The sequence below is a fragment of the Dendropsophus ebraccatus genome, chromosome 3 (assembly GCF_027789765.1).
Source record: "Dendropsophus ebraccatus isolate aDenEbr1 chromosome 3, aDenEbr1.pat, whole genome shotgun sequence".
Lineage (NCBI taxonomy): Eukaryota > Metazoa > Chordata > Amphibia > Anura > Hylidae > Dendropsophus > Dendropsophus ebraccatus.
The window spans coordinates 134,862,354-134,878,864 of NC_091456.1; the positions used below are offsets into that span (position 1 = coordinate 134,862,354).

At 41.0% G+C, this 16,511-nt stretch overlaps 1 protein-coding gene across 2 annotated transcripts in view; it reads right to left on the bottom strand.

Moving 5' to 3' along the window:
- ADAMTS6 (ADAM metallopeptidase with thrombospondin type 1 motif 6) overlaps nucleotides 1-16,511 on the bottom strand; it is a 204,936-nt gene that overhangs the window by 68,245 nt on the left and 120,180 nt on the right. For both annotated transcript variants that reach the window (XM_069962724.1, XM_069962722.1), the window contains exons 12-13: nucleotides 8,775-8,920; nucleotides 6,646-6,709 (exon numbers count right to left, since the gene is read on the bottom strand). In XM_069962724.1, the coding sequence (XP_069818825.1) occupies nucleotides 6,646-6,709; nucleotides 8,775-8,920 (210 nt within the window). The remainder of the gene's footprint in view (nucleotides 1-6,645; nucleotides 6,710-8,774; nucleotides 8,921-16,511) is intronic.

Below are 16,511 nucleotides of genomic sequence, written 5' to 3' on the forward strand. Positions count from 1 at the left end.
ACCCCCGAACTATACAGTACAGGTATACAGGACCTTCACCAACTGTACACTGCAGGTATACAGGACCTCCCTCAACTACACACTACAGGTATACAGGACCCCCCCAACTATACACTATAGGTATACAGCCCCCCCAACTATGCACTACAGATATGCGAGACCCCTAAAAACTATACATTGTGGGTATACAGAACCCCTCCAACTATGCACTACAGGTATACACTAATTCCACTGATTAACTCAGATGAAACAATACCTTTAGCTTGGCCTCCTGGGCACCTTAGAACAAATCTAATTAACACACTGACACTTTATACCCGGGCAGCGCCGGGTACATTTTCTAGTTGATTATAAATAATGAAAAAGCAAGTCATTTTTAAAATTGAGACCTTTAGGGTATCTGGTGTCTAATCAATAGACCATCTCTGCTTCCTTGTGTAATGTTTGTCTTGGCCAGTCACCCCCTCTGGATGGTTTGTGGACTTTAACGATGCCATATACACTGAGGCTGCTGGTATTCCCACTATGGGCGTTATATTTTATAGTTCACGTTCTCCAGTGCTGGCTCCACCATGTACCATTTTCTGCTGTTCACTAAACCAACGATCAGCTGATGATCATTTAATCGGCTGATCGTTATTTCCATTGCACGAAGCGATAATTGGCCAGGTTCGGCTGATTATCGCTCCGTGTAATAGCGTCCGTAGAACATGACACTAATATCAGATCAGCAGGTGTCTGACACCCAGCATTCCCACAGATCAGCTGTTTGACAGTGACAGAAGCAGACAGCTACTTCCATTGTGTAGTGGCCATGCTGGGCTACTGCAGCTCGGCTACCAATAAAGTAAAGAAGTAGAGATAAGTGAATTTTGAGCACGCTCGGGTTCGTCTGAACCTGATCAGATGGCATTTGACTACCGGTGGCTTCAGAAGTTGAATACAGCCCCAGGGACTTCAGTATAGATTAGCAGGACTATGGCTGCATCCAATTTCTTCAGCCACTTAAATGCCACACGCTCGGGTATGGACAGACCTGAGCATGCTCAAGGTTTTCTCATCTCTAGAAAGAAGCTAAGTTGTGGTAACCCAAAATGACTTCTACCCAATATAAGGAGATGACTGCTACCATTTTATCTGTATATGTGGGTGCTACTACTACTGGCAAACAGCAGATTGGTGGGGGTGGCAGTTGTCGGACCCTCCCCAATCAGAGGCCACTCCCACCGCTTACCGTGGCACAGGGAGAGAGAAGTTGTTACTTGTAATCGATGCCCCCCTCCCCCCGGCTTCTGCAGGCTGCCACAGTACATATATATATATATATATATATATATATATATATATATATACATTATTCAATGTTGAATGCGAGAGAGAAAAACAAATCAGGTCCTTTTCATTGACTGGCTGGATAAGATAAAAGAGAGGAGCAGAGATGCACACATTATATAGATATACAGGTGTGAGGTACAATCGGGAGGTGTAGACTGGGGGCTTCCAAGTGCTCCATGAAGCCACTGGGGTTAGCAGAGACACAGAGCGCCATGTAGCAGAGTTTTACAGCTGCTAGTAACATTTTTCATTTCCTGCCTTTTACAGTCTGCATTAGGAGTTTTGTAAATTAATAAACATTGTTTTGTAGGAAAGCTCAGCTTTCTAATACAGAGAAGTGGCCTGGAGGAGGAAAGTAATTTTCATGTATGAAGAGCAGTCAGAAAAGTATTAGTTTACCCTGGAGAGGTAGGAGACTATTCTTACAAAAAGCAGAATCAGCAAAGAGTTACGTCTTAAAATTATTAAAGGGATGATGGATGCTGACACTGAGCATAAACAGTTGGAGAAAAACAGCAGGTTTAAGAAACACATTAGTCATGCACAGGCCATCAGGTTCTCGTACGGTTAATTCTAGCATTCATCAAGAATGGGGCTCCGAAATCCCGATCCGCAGACAGGTCTAACATAGCCCCCTACATGGCTTCATAGGAGAACCTGGCTGTATTTTTACTTTTTAACGACAGAAACTCATGCCAACTTTCATGTGTCCCGTGAAATCCACTAAAACAAGACTGCCCTATTCTTTTAAGGCAAAGTGTATCATATCTAACACAATAGGCATTTTATGTAAAATAGAGGTGAAAAAAAGAAGGATCATGTGGTAGAGCAGAAGGAGCTGAGCAGATATATATATATATATATATATATATATATATATATATATATATATATATATATCTTTGTGGTAAAAGATTCAGTACAGTTCAGGGTACAGTAAATGTAGCCATAGCAGACCCCTGTGTCACAGAGGCACAGATAAGGTAGACTGAAGACTGAGCTGTAAGTGCTGCGTGTCAGTGTCTGAGTTTGTCAGCGTCAGTCAGTGTCAGTCAGTGTCTGATTCAGCCAGTCAATGTCAGTCAGTCAGTGTGTCAGGGTCAGTCAGTGTCTGTGTGAGTCAGTCAGTGTCTGTGTCAGTAATGCGTGTTTGTGTATGTAAGTGGTGTATCAAGTGATTGTACATAGTGTGTGGATGATGGGTGCATAGTGGATAAATGTGAGGCTCTGTCACCCAAAATCCTGGAGCCGACCTTGTCCTTAACATTGTATTTGTGAGTATTGAGTGTATAGCACTGTGCATATCCCCGAACCTAGCAAGCCCATCAAGGGCCTCAACCCAATGAATTTATGATTACACATATTCTAATGAATAATATGAATAAGATATATTAAAAACAGCCAGAAGACTTTTTTTTTTGCTGGTAAGTTTAGCTCAGTGTTCTCAGGGGTAGACAATGGTTCTGCTGCATGGCATGCCAGACCTCAACATACAAATAAACATTCAGCAACCTCTAAAGGAGCCGGATATTTTGGGTGGCGCAATCACAAAAAGCCACTAAACTAAATATGATGAAGGGTAACAATAAATAAGTGCAATAATGGTCTTCTCTCATAGCCTCTGTGCCAAGGCCTGTCTCTCTTATTTCCTGATCACAACCATTTAAGTGTGTGGGTTCTTGAAGAGCAGAAAACATTTGCAAAAGTCTGTTTGGACTACTAGTACAATGATTAGGAAAGCAAACTACTGACATAGTATAGTGTGCTTATTTTTACTTATGTACTTACTTATTTTTTTTAGATTTATTTATATCTATGCCCCCACTTCAAACACTATGAAGAACTTGCATTGCTGGTTCCAAGGGTGTGGCAATGGCTTTCTCTGTATCAATTTTATGGGGAATTCCTAAAGAGCGTTACTATAGGCAGAGCTGGGCACACTATATGTGCAAACTAGGCTGCTGCATATGGGCCCAATTGCTAAGATGCTTCACTGCCACCCTAAAAGCAGATTCATGGCTTATGATAACAAGTGAATTGCTAAAGATGCTTGGCAGAAATGTAGAGAGAGAGATACATAAGAAGGAGCTTGAGCAACTTGTAGTGAGTGTTATATCTTACCCAAGGTTTACTTTAAAGCTTAAAGTGTCACTGTCGTGAAATTTTTTTTGCAGAAATCAATAGTCCAGGCGATTTTAAGAAACTTTGTAATTGGGTTTATTATCCGAAAAATGCATTTTTATCATGAAAAAGCAGTTTGAAGCTCTCCCCCCTGTCTTCATTGTTCTCCTATGGAGAGAGCTAAAGAAAAGACTAAAACAGGACAACAAAGAGTTAATCTACAAATATCTCACCCGTTATCTTCTTGGACAGTCACCAGTGACCTGTCTGAGCTCAGATTACAGCTGTCACCCAGCTCTGTGCCTGTAATCCTCTGTTATCTGCTTTCTGCTGCCGGCTAACTCCCTCCTTCCTCCCCCCCCTCCCCTCTCCCTAGAGCAGACAGGGTACGACTCCTGCAACAAGTCACAATTTTCAGATTTTTCAGAGTGGATGAAAAAGAGGAAGGAGGGGGGGACCTGGGAAAAGGCTTTTTACATGCAGATAATGGCAGATTTGGCTAATAAACCCAATTACAAAGTTTCTTAAAATCGCCTGGACTATTGATTTCTGCAAAAAAAAAAAATACGACAGTGACTCTATAATGTCCTCCATGCTGCTGCTTCTTAAGGGATACCCTTACAATGTCCCCCTCTTTTTCTATATACAGTGTATGGGTCATATAATAAAGGCTAGGCTGAATCCTCTATTTCAAGGACGCCGGAAAATTAAAGATTGGGTCTGTAGAGGGGGAAAATGGTGCAAAAAAAAACATATACAAATTATATAAATGGTGGAAATAGTCATATAATGAAGTGGAACAGGAACACTAAACCATGGTAGCTGCTGGTTATTCTATTTACAGTGGGGGAAAAAAGTATTTAGTAAGACACCAATAGTGCAAGTTCCAATACTTAAAAAGATGAGAGAGGCGTCTGTAATTGACACCATATGTAGTCCTCAACTATGGGAGACAAAATGAGAAAACAAATCCAGAAAATCACATTGTCTTATTTTCTAAGAATTTATTTGCAAATTATGGTGGAAAATAAGTATTTGGTCAGTAACAAAATTTCATCTCAATACTTTGTTATATATCCTTTTTTGGCAATGACAGAGGTCAAACGTTTTCTGTAAGTTTTTACAAGGTTGGCACACACTGTTGTTGGTATGTTGGCCCATTACTCCATGCAGATCTCCTCTAGAGCAGTGATGTTTTGGGGCTGTCGCTTGGCAACACGGACTTTCAACTCCCTCCAAAGGTTTTCTATAGGGTTGAGATCTGGAGACTGGCTAGGCCACTCCAGGACCTTGAAATGCTTCTTAAGAAGCCACTCCTTCGTTGCCCTGGCGGTGCGCTTTGGATCATTGTCATGTTGAAAGACCCAGCCACGTTTCATCTTCAATGCCCTTGATGAGGGAAGGAAGTTTGCACTCAAAATCTCATTTCTTTAATGGATCAAATTCATTCTTTCATGGATCAGTCGTCCTGGCTGCTTTGCAGAGAAACAGCCCCAAAGCATGATGTTTCCACCCCCATGCTTTACAGTAGGTCTGCTGTTTGATGGATGCAACTCAGTATTCTTTTTCCTCCAAACACGACAAGTTGTGTTTATACCAAACAGTTCCACTTTGGTTTCATCAGACCATAGGACATTCTCCCAATACTCTTCTGGATCATCCAAATGCTCTCTAGCAAACTTCAGAGGGGCCCGGACTTGTAGTGGCTTAAGCAGTGGGACACGTCTGGCACTGCAGGATCTGAGTCCCTGGCGGCGTAGTGTGTTACTGATGGTAGGCTTTGTTACATTGGTCCCAGCTCTCTGCAATTCATTCACTAGGTCCCCCCGCATGGTTCTGGGATTTTTGCTCACCGTTCTTGTTATCATTTTGACCCCACGGGGTGAGATTTTGCATGGAGCCCCAGATCAAGGGAGATTATCAGTGGTCTTGTATGTCTTCCATTTTCTAATTATTGCTCCCACAGTTGATTTCTTCACTCCAAGCTGGTTGCCTATTGCAGATTCAGTCTTCCCAGCCTGGTGCAGGGCTACAATTTTGTTTCTGGTGTCCTTTGACAGCTCTTTGGTCTTCACCATAGTGGAGTTTGGAGTCTGACTGTTTGAGGGTGTACACAGATGTCTTTTTATACTGATAAGTTTAAACAGGTGCCATTACTACAGGTAATGAGTGGAGGAAAGAGGAGACTCTTAAAGAAGAAGTTACAGGTCTGTGAGAGCCAGAAATCTTGATTGTTTGTAGGTGACCAAATACTTATTTTCCACCATAATTTGCAAATAAATTCTTATAAAATCAGACAATGTGATTTTCGGGATTTGTTTTCTCATTTTGTCTCTCATAGTTGAGGTCTACATATGATGTAAATTACAGACGCCTCTCATCTTTTTAAGTGGAAGAACTTGCACTATTGGTGACTGACTAAATACTTTTTCTCCCCATTGTAAGTATCTTCCCAAGTTTTCAGCTTTTCTTTCCATTTATCTCGTTTAGCTAGTGTAATGGCATGCGGCCGTGTCCATTACCCCCTAGTTGTTCTGGGTCACACTGCTCTGTGATCATCTCCCTGTACCTCAGCCTGCTTGTTCTCTGGCAGTATCTTTTGCTTTGAGTTGCCCTCATGGAAGACTGGACTCCCACTAGTGGCAGGAATGCGCCTGTCCAACTGTATTTATAAACTCAGCCCACAGGCTCTGGAGTCTTCTGGCATGTTCTCCTCAGGTCTTCTAGCTATTTGGATCTCACTCTATTCTCATTTCCAGCTCAGCTTCAGTCTGAACTATGTCCTAACGCAGCATCCTGCACTTCTACCAAAGATGAAGAGCACCTAGTCCCGGACTCCAGCACTCCTTCAGTTGGTGGCCGCCAAGGTCCTTCTTTGAGGGTAGTGACCTGGGAGTTTCCCGCAGCAAGGTCCATCCTGCCCTGTGGCGGGCACTGGTTGAAACCAGGAGTTCCTCAAGGAAGGAACGCCAGTACTTCTCGTGATCCAAGGGATCCACCTCCATGCATTACAGTTTGCAGACATATGTTTGCATAGTAAAGAATCATTATAGAAAGACTATTACAGCAGGCTCACAATCAGGTGTATACAGACATTAGTATGAAAGGAAATGGATAACTGCACCTACTAATTCACTGTGGTGACTGTTACTAGCCAACATGGCAAGGAAGTATATTATATTTACTTACATCAGTGTTACATGATCGGTAGCGCTTTCTTTCTCCCAGGCAATACTTTCCTCCTCCCGATGGTCTGTAAAAAGGCACTGTGCTTTACTTATGTAAGTCAAGTATTTTCATAGTGCTGACAGTCACACATAACAATGTGGAAGCAACTCCACATTTTATTTTTACTCTATAAATGCCAATTTCTAGAGGTAGCAAAAATGACAATTTGACCTTTCCTAATTAAATCTTTTCATTACCTTTGAGCCCTGGCAGGGATAAAAGGGAAATAGGATCAGTCTAGAAGATACGGCCATAGACAAAACATGTATAGTCTTAACAGTGACCTCATTGCCTCTTGATGATATCTGGTGTAATACAACTCTAATTCAATAACATCGAGCTTGGCGTATCCCACTAAGTGTGACAGGGGACCAATACTTATTACTTTAACTGTACTGGGGAAACATACTATTATAATGTTATATGACAGAACACCATAGGAGGTGTAAGGTGACTTGTGGAAAGCAAAAGAAGTTAAATGTAACCAATGCATATGGAAAGTGTAGACCTTGCATTCGATCCTTAAATAAATGTTACCCATCATAACACCCAATGAACAACTGTACTTCCTAAATTTAGAGGGAGTGTTTCAAGAAGGTTAAACCAACTAAATTAGATCAATATAAAGAAGTAGACATATCTTTGTGTCTAAATGAAGCCTGTCAACACTCATGACATGGCTGACTTAGTAAATGCTGCCATACCTTATTAAATAACTAGTTTTTCTTTCAACTCTGGTGTGTACTGGCCCTATGATTTTCTTCCTGGAAATGTATGAATACCCTGACAACTAGTGTTGAGCGGACTTGCCAAACTGTTTCGGGTTGGGAATGTTCTTCAAACCCAAACACTCAGCATTTTACACCTTGGAGCTGGAGAAGTTGGATGCCGCCCCAGAGAGTCATAGAAAACATGGATACAGCAATAGGCTGCATCCATGTATTCCTAGCAGCCCTAGGGTGGTATCCAACTTCTTCAGCTGATGGGAGTAAAACGTAAAGGGTTTGGAGAATGTTGTTGAACCCGAATAGTTCGGCAAATCCACTTAACACTACTGACAACTGATATTGCCATTGCCTTTGTTAAACAGTTATATTTCAACACACTCTGACTTAGCCCACTGTTGAGAAGGGTACCAGTAACTTAGCAATTAAATAAAAACAGTCACGTCAGACTCTAAGAGACAGCTTTTAAAAGGCGTTATACCTAGATCACAATTCAAAGGACTGATGATACCTGACGTATCAGTGGAAATCCAACTAATGGTGATACCCACTGTTCAAGAGAACGGGGGCCTGAGCCACCCTTTTTGAATGGAGTGATGGTTGATCACGTGATGCTGCTTTATTAAATGCTATGGGGCTGCCAAAAATAACTTACAGTGCTCAGTGATCTTTTCTAATTCCACGGAGAGGCAGTGTGCATACATGACCACCACCCCAATTAAACAGGGGCACTTGGGAACCGCTGCCGCTCCCAAGATAAACTCATCTCGCCAGTGACAGCCCGATCAGCCAATCACTAGGCATGGCGCTGTCTCACTTTATTCAGTTAGTAGCTGAGTAGGGGACCCAGTGATGCTGCAGGAGGAAACCGGGGGAGCATGGCTAGGTAAGACTAAGATATTTATTATGTTTTATATGAGGGCAGCACTATATAAAAAGTTTTTAAGTGTCGGAGTAGCCCTTTAAGTGAACTGTTGAAGTCTGGGGCCAAACTATGTAGAGGGCACAATTCCATTTAGCAACAATTAGCCTGATTGGTACAAACGTCATTGGCTTCAGTGACAGAACTAACCTCTAAACTATCTGGAAAAAAAAATTGAGGTGTTACCCAGAGCAGCCAATCAGAGCTCAGATTTCATTTTACAAACTACACTTGAAAACTGAACCCGAAAGGTCACTATAGGCAACCAGGCCGCTTTGTATACAATGTATATCATGTTGATTACTCACATATTTAACTGCATCTGAATTTTGGTTTTAACTTTGAAAGAACAAACAGTAAAATTATGACATGCAAAAAATGTAAACATAAAACAGGATACAAATGTTTCTTTAGGTTGGCTCAGGCTTACTTTAGCTACTTACGCTGGACTGTCACAGTGTCTTATAGATGACGAGACTCCTCCACCACAGGTTCTGGTGCACTCTCCCCATAATGACCATGGACCCCAATCTCCATCTATACTTTTAGGCCAGGTTCCAAAAGTTACACATTCCCCTTGATAACACCACTGGAAATAAATGAGCAAAGAGGATATGAGAACTAGCATAAGAGCAGCATGAAGAAAGTTATATTCAGACAATAGGATATAGAGGGATATCACATTCCATTATTAGCAATGTCGTTACATAAAGTACTATCACCCCCTTTACGCTCACTTAATTTCATCAGTTAACAGTGTCAACTAGGCAGGGCTTCATGGCAATTGGGCCCCATCTGGCTGGGGAGAGGATCCAACTGTTAAGAAGCCCCGCCCAGCTGACACTGTCCACTGATAGAATGGAGTGATTTTAGAGCAGAAAGTAGACACAGACAAGTTTTGTACAGATATATATCGAATGTGCAGCATCTAATCTTGTGGATGCAGCGGGGAACTGCACATAGAGTAAGACTGGGTTCACACTGAATTTTTGCAGTCCATTTAATGTATTCGTTTTTAAAAGATTATTTTTAACTTACACAAAAACGTGATCAACCTGATTTTGTGCACGCCAAAAAAAAAAAAAAAAAAAAAAAAGAGTTTCAGTTTTGATCCTTTTTTGGGAATCCATATAAAATGAATCCACAAATGCATTGTTTTTTCTGCCTTTTTTCATAAAATTTATACATTAAACAGACTGCAAAAATGCAGTGTGAACCCAGCCTAATAAAGTGACAGTATCACTTTAAAGGGGCACTCCGAAGAAAGATTTTTTTTTTTTTAAGTCAACTGGTATCAGAAAGTTATATAGATTTGTGAGTTACTTCTATTTGAAAAATCTCCAAGTCTTACACCTATCAGCTGCTGTATGTTCAGTAGGAAGTGGTGTATTCTTTCCAGTCTGACACTGTGCTCTCTGCTGCTACCTCTGTCTGTGAGAGAGTAATAGCAAATCTCTATAGAGAACCTCTCCTGCCCTGGACATTTCCTGTCTCAGACAGAAGTGGCAGCAGAGAGAAGTGTGTTAGACTGGAAAGAATACACCACTTCCTGCAGGACATACAGCAGCTGATAAGTACTGGAAGACTGCACAATTTTAAATAGAAATAGACCTGTATAACAAGAGAGGTCCTCCAGAGATGGGACATTCTTTGCAGCCACTTACCACTGCAGAAGCCTCTGAACTAAGATCTCTAGATCCTTGGCCCTCCACAATCAGACACTTATCCCCTGCCTTGCATCATGCATTTCAATGTGCTGATCTATGTTCTCATCTAATGATTCTCTAGCTTTTGAGTAAATTAAATATTTTTACAGCACTAAGCTGACTCCACATCTTCTAACACCTCCGTATTTTCCAAAACACTTTTCTGTTGTCCCAGTTTAATTGGATCTGTTGCAATCCGTCAATGGTTTGTTTACAGAAAACTCCTCTTTAGGCTCCTTTCACACCTGCAGCTTTAGTGCATTTAAACAAACCATAAGCAGATGCTGGGTATGAAGGTTGTTTTAGGTGCTTGTTCAATTGATTCTGCTTTTTAAGTCATTGCAGTTTTATTTGATTATTGAGAAAACATGGTGGCATTCACACGCACACATGGTATCATTCCAGTGTCGGACTGGGGTATCTGGGGCCCACCAGAGGAAATGATCCTGGGGGCCCACCAATGAAGAACCAGTGAGAAACGACATGTCAGTCAGTGTTAGTGCAGGTTCTATAGCTGGGAGCCCACAGGAGGATCCTCTGGTTCTCTGGGCCAGTCCGACACTGTATCATTCTGTGTCTTAGAGAGGGTGCCTTCACACATATTTTTTGTCCCATTTTTGAATGTAGTTCTTTATGCCAAAACTATGAGAGAATTATAAAGAAGTAGAACATTTCCTACATAAACGTTCTCATTCAAAAATATATAACCAATGCTAATAATACATATTCTAATGTAATCGGAAAATCTGGTTATTCTTAATATAGTATCCTAAGATTAAAAGTTATCTCCTATCCACATGACAGAAAATAGAGTAAGTCCTATAGAGAATGAAAGGAGTAACTACATGAAGCATTCACATGGGGGACAAATCGGCCTCCATTTTCATGATCAATGGAGGTTCAAGTGGTCGGACCCCCACCATTCAGCTTGGGATTCTCTACTCTGTGAATAATCTTTTCACTTTGAATTGCAGTTTTGCATATCATTAAACAAGAACATATTACGAACAATGAGTGCATGGCTTGCTCTGATCGCAGTTTAAAGTGACTGTGTACCCACAATCTGACCCCCCCCCCCAACTGCTTGTACCTTCATATGGCCGCTCAGCCACTCAGTGAAGGAGGTGGGATCCGAGCGGACTTCAAACTGAGTGGCTGAGCGGCCCTGAGACGTAGCGTCTCGGGCGGCGTCAGACACCAGGAAGCGGCCGGGAACCGGGCACCGGAGCGCCGTGATGCGTGACACGCCGCTGGAACCGGGAAGGTAAGTGGACGTCTTTTATTTCAGCCACCTCCTCCCCGGTCCCCCCAAAAAAGTGCCCCCACGCTGGAGCACCCCTTTAATCCAAGATCTGTCCTGGGGTCTGTTTGGCAGGTGATGCAGTTATTCTCCTACGGCCAGGGCTTAAATTGGAATAGGCATTAGGCTGGCACCACCTCTCCGTCCTTCCTCCCCACCCTCCTCATCATTAGGAATGATCCAGGAACATTTACTGCTGTTTGAGCTTTGCACAGGTGTCTTAATGATCCAGCCCATGTTCATTATGCACACAGGTGGGGAATAGGAAGCAATCTGCCTGGAGCATTCCTAATGATGAGGAGGGCGGGGAGGAGGAACAGAGATGTTAGACACAGCGCTGCAGGATTAAAAGTTGTTTTTAGGACAATAACTGCATAACCTGCCGAACGGACCCCAGGACAGATCTTGGATTAAAAGCAGCAATCTGAAGGTACAAGCGGTTTGGGGGGGGGGGGGGGGGGGTAAGATTGTGAGTACAGAGTCGCTTTAAGTGCATCAGAAGGGCTCCACAGACTTGCTAAGGAGCACGTCTACTGCTCGAATCAAGTGGCAAGCTAGGGAGCTACAGTATATGCTTCTCCCAGCTATATCTGATAATCAAGGTGGTCAAAACGTTTGGCAATTCAAAAATTTTAAATGACAGTAATGTTTTATCAGTAATTCAGAGGTGCTCCGAAGGGGTACACAAGATGCACTGGATGGATGCATTGCACCTGTTGTGCCCTGTGGCACCCCATAGGAAAGGTTAGCCTGGTCTATTGAGTGAATAGCCCTAAGTTCTAGTACCAGAAGCAATTCCGGCAGAAAGAATTACAAGCACACAGAAGGTACACAGCTTTATTTATAATGAAGGACACATTAGTGCTACATCTTGCATTCAACGTAAAAAATACAATGGAATTTGGCTTCCATTATTAGGCCCATCACACATCACACAAGTGACACCAGTGATGCCTTAAATATAGCCAGACAAGATAGAGATGTAGTTAAAGATTCAGCCCCACAGCTTTGGATACATCTTGTTCACTACTGGTTGCATGAAAGACTCTTTGTAATTCAGCTCACTGCAAAGCGAATAACAGCCGCTTGGGTGTTCTAAGAGTTTTTTGTGGTTGCATAATGAATGATGAAACGAAAGAGAGCACTTTTCATGTCTTCCCAACAATCAACCCTGTAGGATAACCCCATCTCCTGAAAAAAGGGATGCTTCCAGGAGGCATGAGACTGCTAAAGAGAGACGGAATGGTCTCACCAGTTCACATACAGTAGCACGACATCCATGCAATTGGTTATGTGTGAATGAAATTACGTCAGCCTAGAATGCACAGTGAAGAAGAAATGGAGAGGAAACAAGCGGAGATCGAGGGTGAGAGCCGGTCAATGGGATCACGGCCAGATTCCCAGATGAGGCAGCTAAAAGATGCTAGGAAGAGAAAAGCCGCCATTCATAAAACACAGAACAAAGTAAGTATAGCAGCAAAATACACAGCACGGATTCACAGGAGGAAAAGACCTGAGTACATTTCTGATAAATCACAATGTGGACAATATGGAAATGTGACTTCCTTCTTTTCTATGACAGCAGAAATAAGGACCTGACCACTATGATACTGTATGTTGTGAGATTGTCAGAACAGGGGTACTTTAGTATTTCCTTCAAGTTACTGTATATGTTTCTTAACATAGAGGAAGGCAGTAGACAATACAAATTGCTTACTACTATAAAAAAAAAATGGATACAATGGTTCTATTGTTCTATTGTCACTTCTCCTGGTTTCCATTACACAAACCTGTGAAGAGTCAGTCATATCAATGGGCATTGACATGATGTTCCATCAAAGAGTTAATGATATGATATACTGATGTGAAGAAAAAAAGACATACAGTCTTTTGGGCTTGGGTCAAAACTTCAAAATTAGACCACCAAAAAACTCAAAAGTCTTTTGCTTCTTCTTTTTGCTTAAAGTTTGTACTGGGTGTGTTCATTAGCTAAAGCTTGGACTGATTTATACCAGAATTCATGGCTCTGTGCAATAGCTGTAGATAAAGTATGACCAGTTGGATCAAATCCAGCCTTGTAACATCCTTTTTGGCAATCAGCACGTGTGAAATGGGAATTCGATGTGGATTACCAGTCTACTTGCCTTTTGGTACAGGTCAGAATTCATTGTTCGCTCATTAATGACATGTTGTCCAGAGTATCAATGCATGAAGAAATTGAAACATTCTTCTCAGATGTTTACTGGCTATCTGCATTGTCAGCTGACCACCCTTAATAAGTCTTCTCTGTTAAAGTACGTTCACACTGAGTAATCGCCAAGGAATTTAAAGTAGAATCCTCGCTTAATTTCCTGCAGATTCAGCTTGAAATTTCACCCGTAAAATCTAAACAGAGTAATGTCCAATAGTGTTCAATGGGATTTCCGCTCTGTTGTTCTCAGGGCAGAATTTACACACAGAATTTTTCAATGCAGAACCTCTTTCCACCCAATTCTTTGGGTGCATTCCGCTAGAGAATCCTATAAAAGCCAATGGGGTTTGAATTCTGCTAGATTTCCGCTCAAATTCTGCTTTTGCTTTCTGGTTTTTTTCCTGGACAACTTCTTTCAATTAATTTTGTCAATTTTATCAATTAATTAATAAGCTTACACTATATTCCACACACCAAAGCACAGTACATAACCCAAGATTTTGAATCACAACAATTCCCTCTGTGGAATCTGATAAGCCAATCCGTACTCCATATTATAAATAACCTGCCATTTTTGTTTTATACCATTTACTGTAATAGGGTATTCAATGATATCCCTAAAACACAATGACTAGAATAGCAACATAACTAAAACATAACTAAAAACAGTGACTACATTAGGGATAAAACACAAGCACCTAACTGTAACCATCACACCTGAGCATTTATTATTTATCATCACTAGCTAAAAATCTCAGAACAAGGCTTTTGTTACATGTGGTCGGGAGAATCTCGCCAGCTATACTTGTCATTTTTAGGCATGTAAACCAAAATATAAGGCATATAAGCCAAAATTTCATCACTCAAATTCAAGATGTAAGCTGCAAGTGACAAACGCAAACCCAAAATAAACTGTTCCAAATCTGCTAGTAGCTTTGGAACAAATTTAAATACTTTTTGAAGAGAGTTCTCCTTATTTATAGAAGGTTTTTCTGATGGATAATTCTCAATTGTCATCATACATAAAAATAATATGACGACTAATTTAGGAACTAAACTACCGTACAAAATTACTACTAAATTGGGGCCCTGGCCACAATATCCAATTGGATGCACAAAGTTCTTCAAAAGGAAGAGAACTATAAGGTCTGTTGTTGTCCATGAATCCCAAGCACCCCCATTGTCAATAGCACCTTTAGGAGATAGACTAAATCTACCCCTGACCTCTGCCCTTGGGTAATGAATTAACAAAAATGTAACAGAATTTTCCAAATAGTAACATCGTCATATGTTGCAAGTTGTTGGTAACCAAGGTACTCTCTCAGAGGTACTCTCTGCTGCCACCTCTGTCCATATCAGGAACTGTCCAGAGCAGGAGAGGTTTTCTATGGGAATTTGCTACTGCTCTGGTCTGTTCCTGACATGGACAGAGGTGGCAGTCTGGGAGGAATACACCACTTGCTGCAGGACATACAGCAGCTGATAAGTAATTGAGGGCTTTTTAAAATTCATTTTTAAGTCATTTACAAATCTGTAGAACTTTCTGACAAAACAAAAACTTTTTTTTCCTCTGGAGTACCCTTTTAAGCTTATATCATTCAATAGTTTGTTTTTGTTTGTTTGTTTTTTACTCCAAATCGCTAAACATATGTTTTGAGTTTGTTTAATTATTTATTTATTTTTTATTCGGAAAAAAAATCTTAATATAAAAATAGCAGAATGTCTAAAAGAGACTTCCAAACTTTATTCTGCATACTATACCAGTTATCAAAACCACAAGGTATGTGGGTAGCTGACTAGCGTCCATCTGCTTTGTATCCATGCAATAGCTTTACATCATGTTGCAAGCCAGAAATTTATTTAAAAAAAATGCAAAAAGTCAGTTTGCTGATAGAACTGTCTGTCTGCAAAGCAGAAAATGAGGAAAAATAAAGATTAAAAAAAACCCCACAAAAATAAAAATAAAAAAACTTTGGAAAAAAAATGACAATGAAACCCTCTTAATCTTACAGTTAGAGTTGATAAACTGAACTTCAGAGCAAACTGTAAAAATCCAGATAGTAAAACTAGAGCTCAGCGTTCTCTATAATTGTGTGTAATGAACAATAAATGAAATGAGCCAGCCCGCTAACACAAAGTGTCCCAAGTCAGCATGGAAAAGACTTTTTAAGTGGAAGCAGGTCAGGCCTTCTGAATGAAACCATCAGCAAGGATTAATAGACTGTGACAGCTGCTCAAAAGCTCTCTCTCTCTATTTTAGCAACAGGTTGAAAGTTAAATTCAGTGTATTCTTTTTTGTAACCAGCCCAGCTAATATAGTCAGTGCTAAAAAATGATGACAGTAGTCATTGTTTGCGGCGGGACAATGTGAAGGTCTGACTATGAACAGCTAAGGCATTGTACAGGATCCTCACTGGTGAGGTCACATTAAAGGGAAAGCACATGGAGCCAGTATAGTGGCACACAGCGCCAGAATAAGTGCATAGGAAGGTCCAAGAAGTACTCTGTATGCCACTTTATGGTGCTACTTGAGGAAACATATTCTAGTCTAAAAGCAACCATTTGAAGAGAAAATTAAATTTGAAGAGAAATGAAGGCACTGGTTTATGAGAAACAAATCGCAGAATGTCTGTGTATAAGATCAGAGGAACATGCACAGACCTATAGCAATTCAAGATCATCATATTATAGATCTGTACAACACACATCTACAATAAGGCTGTATGCATAAACCTACAGAACATATCAATAGAATGTATTGTATAGTATTGTAAACCACTTATAATCCATATGTTAATATAATATTTTACAATCAGAAGACCTCTTTATTACACAGCCACAAGTGGCATTCATAGAACAGAACCCATAGGAGAAAGAAGTATGTTATGGTGCCAGATTTTGCCATCAGGGCCAAGACAATAGGTAGGTGAAGGTGGGTGCACCACATACCTGGCTTGGCTGCTACGACTAGGAAATTCAGGGC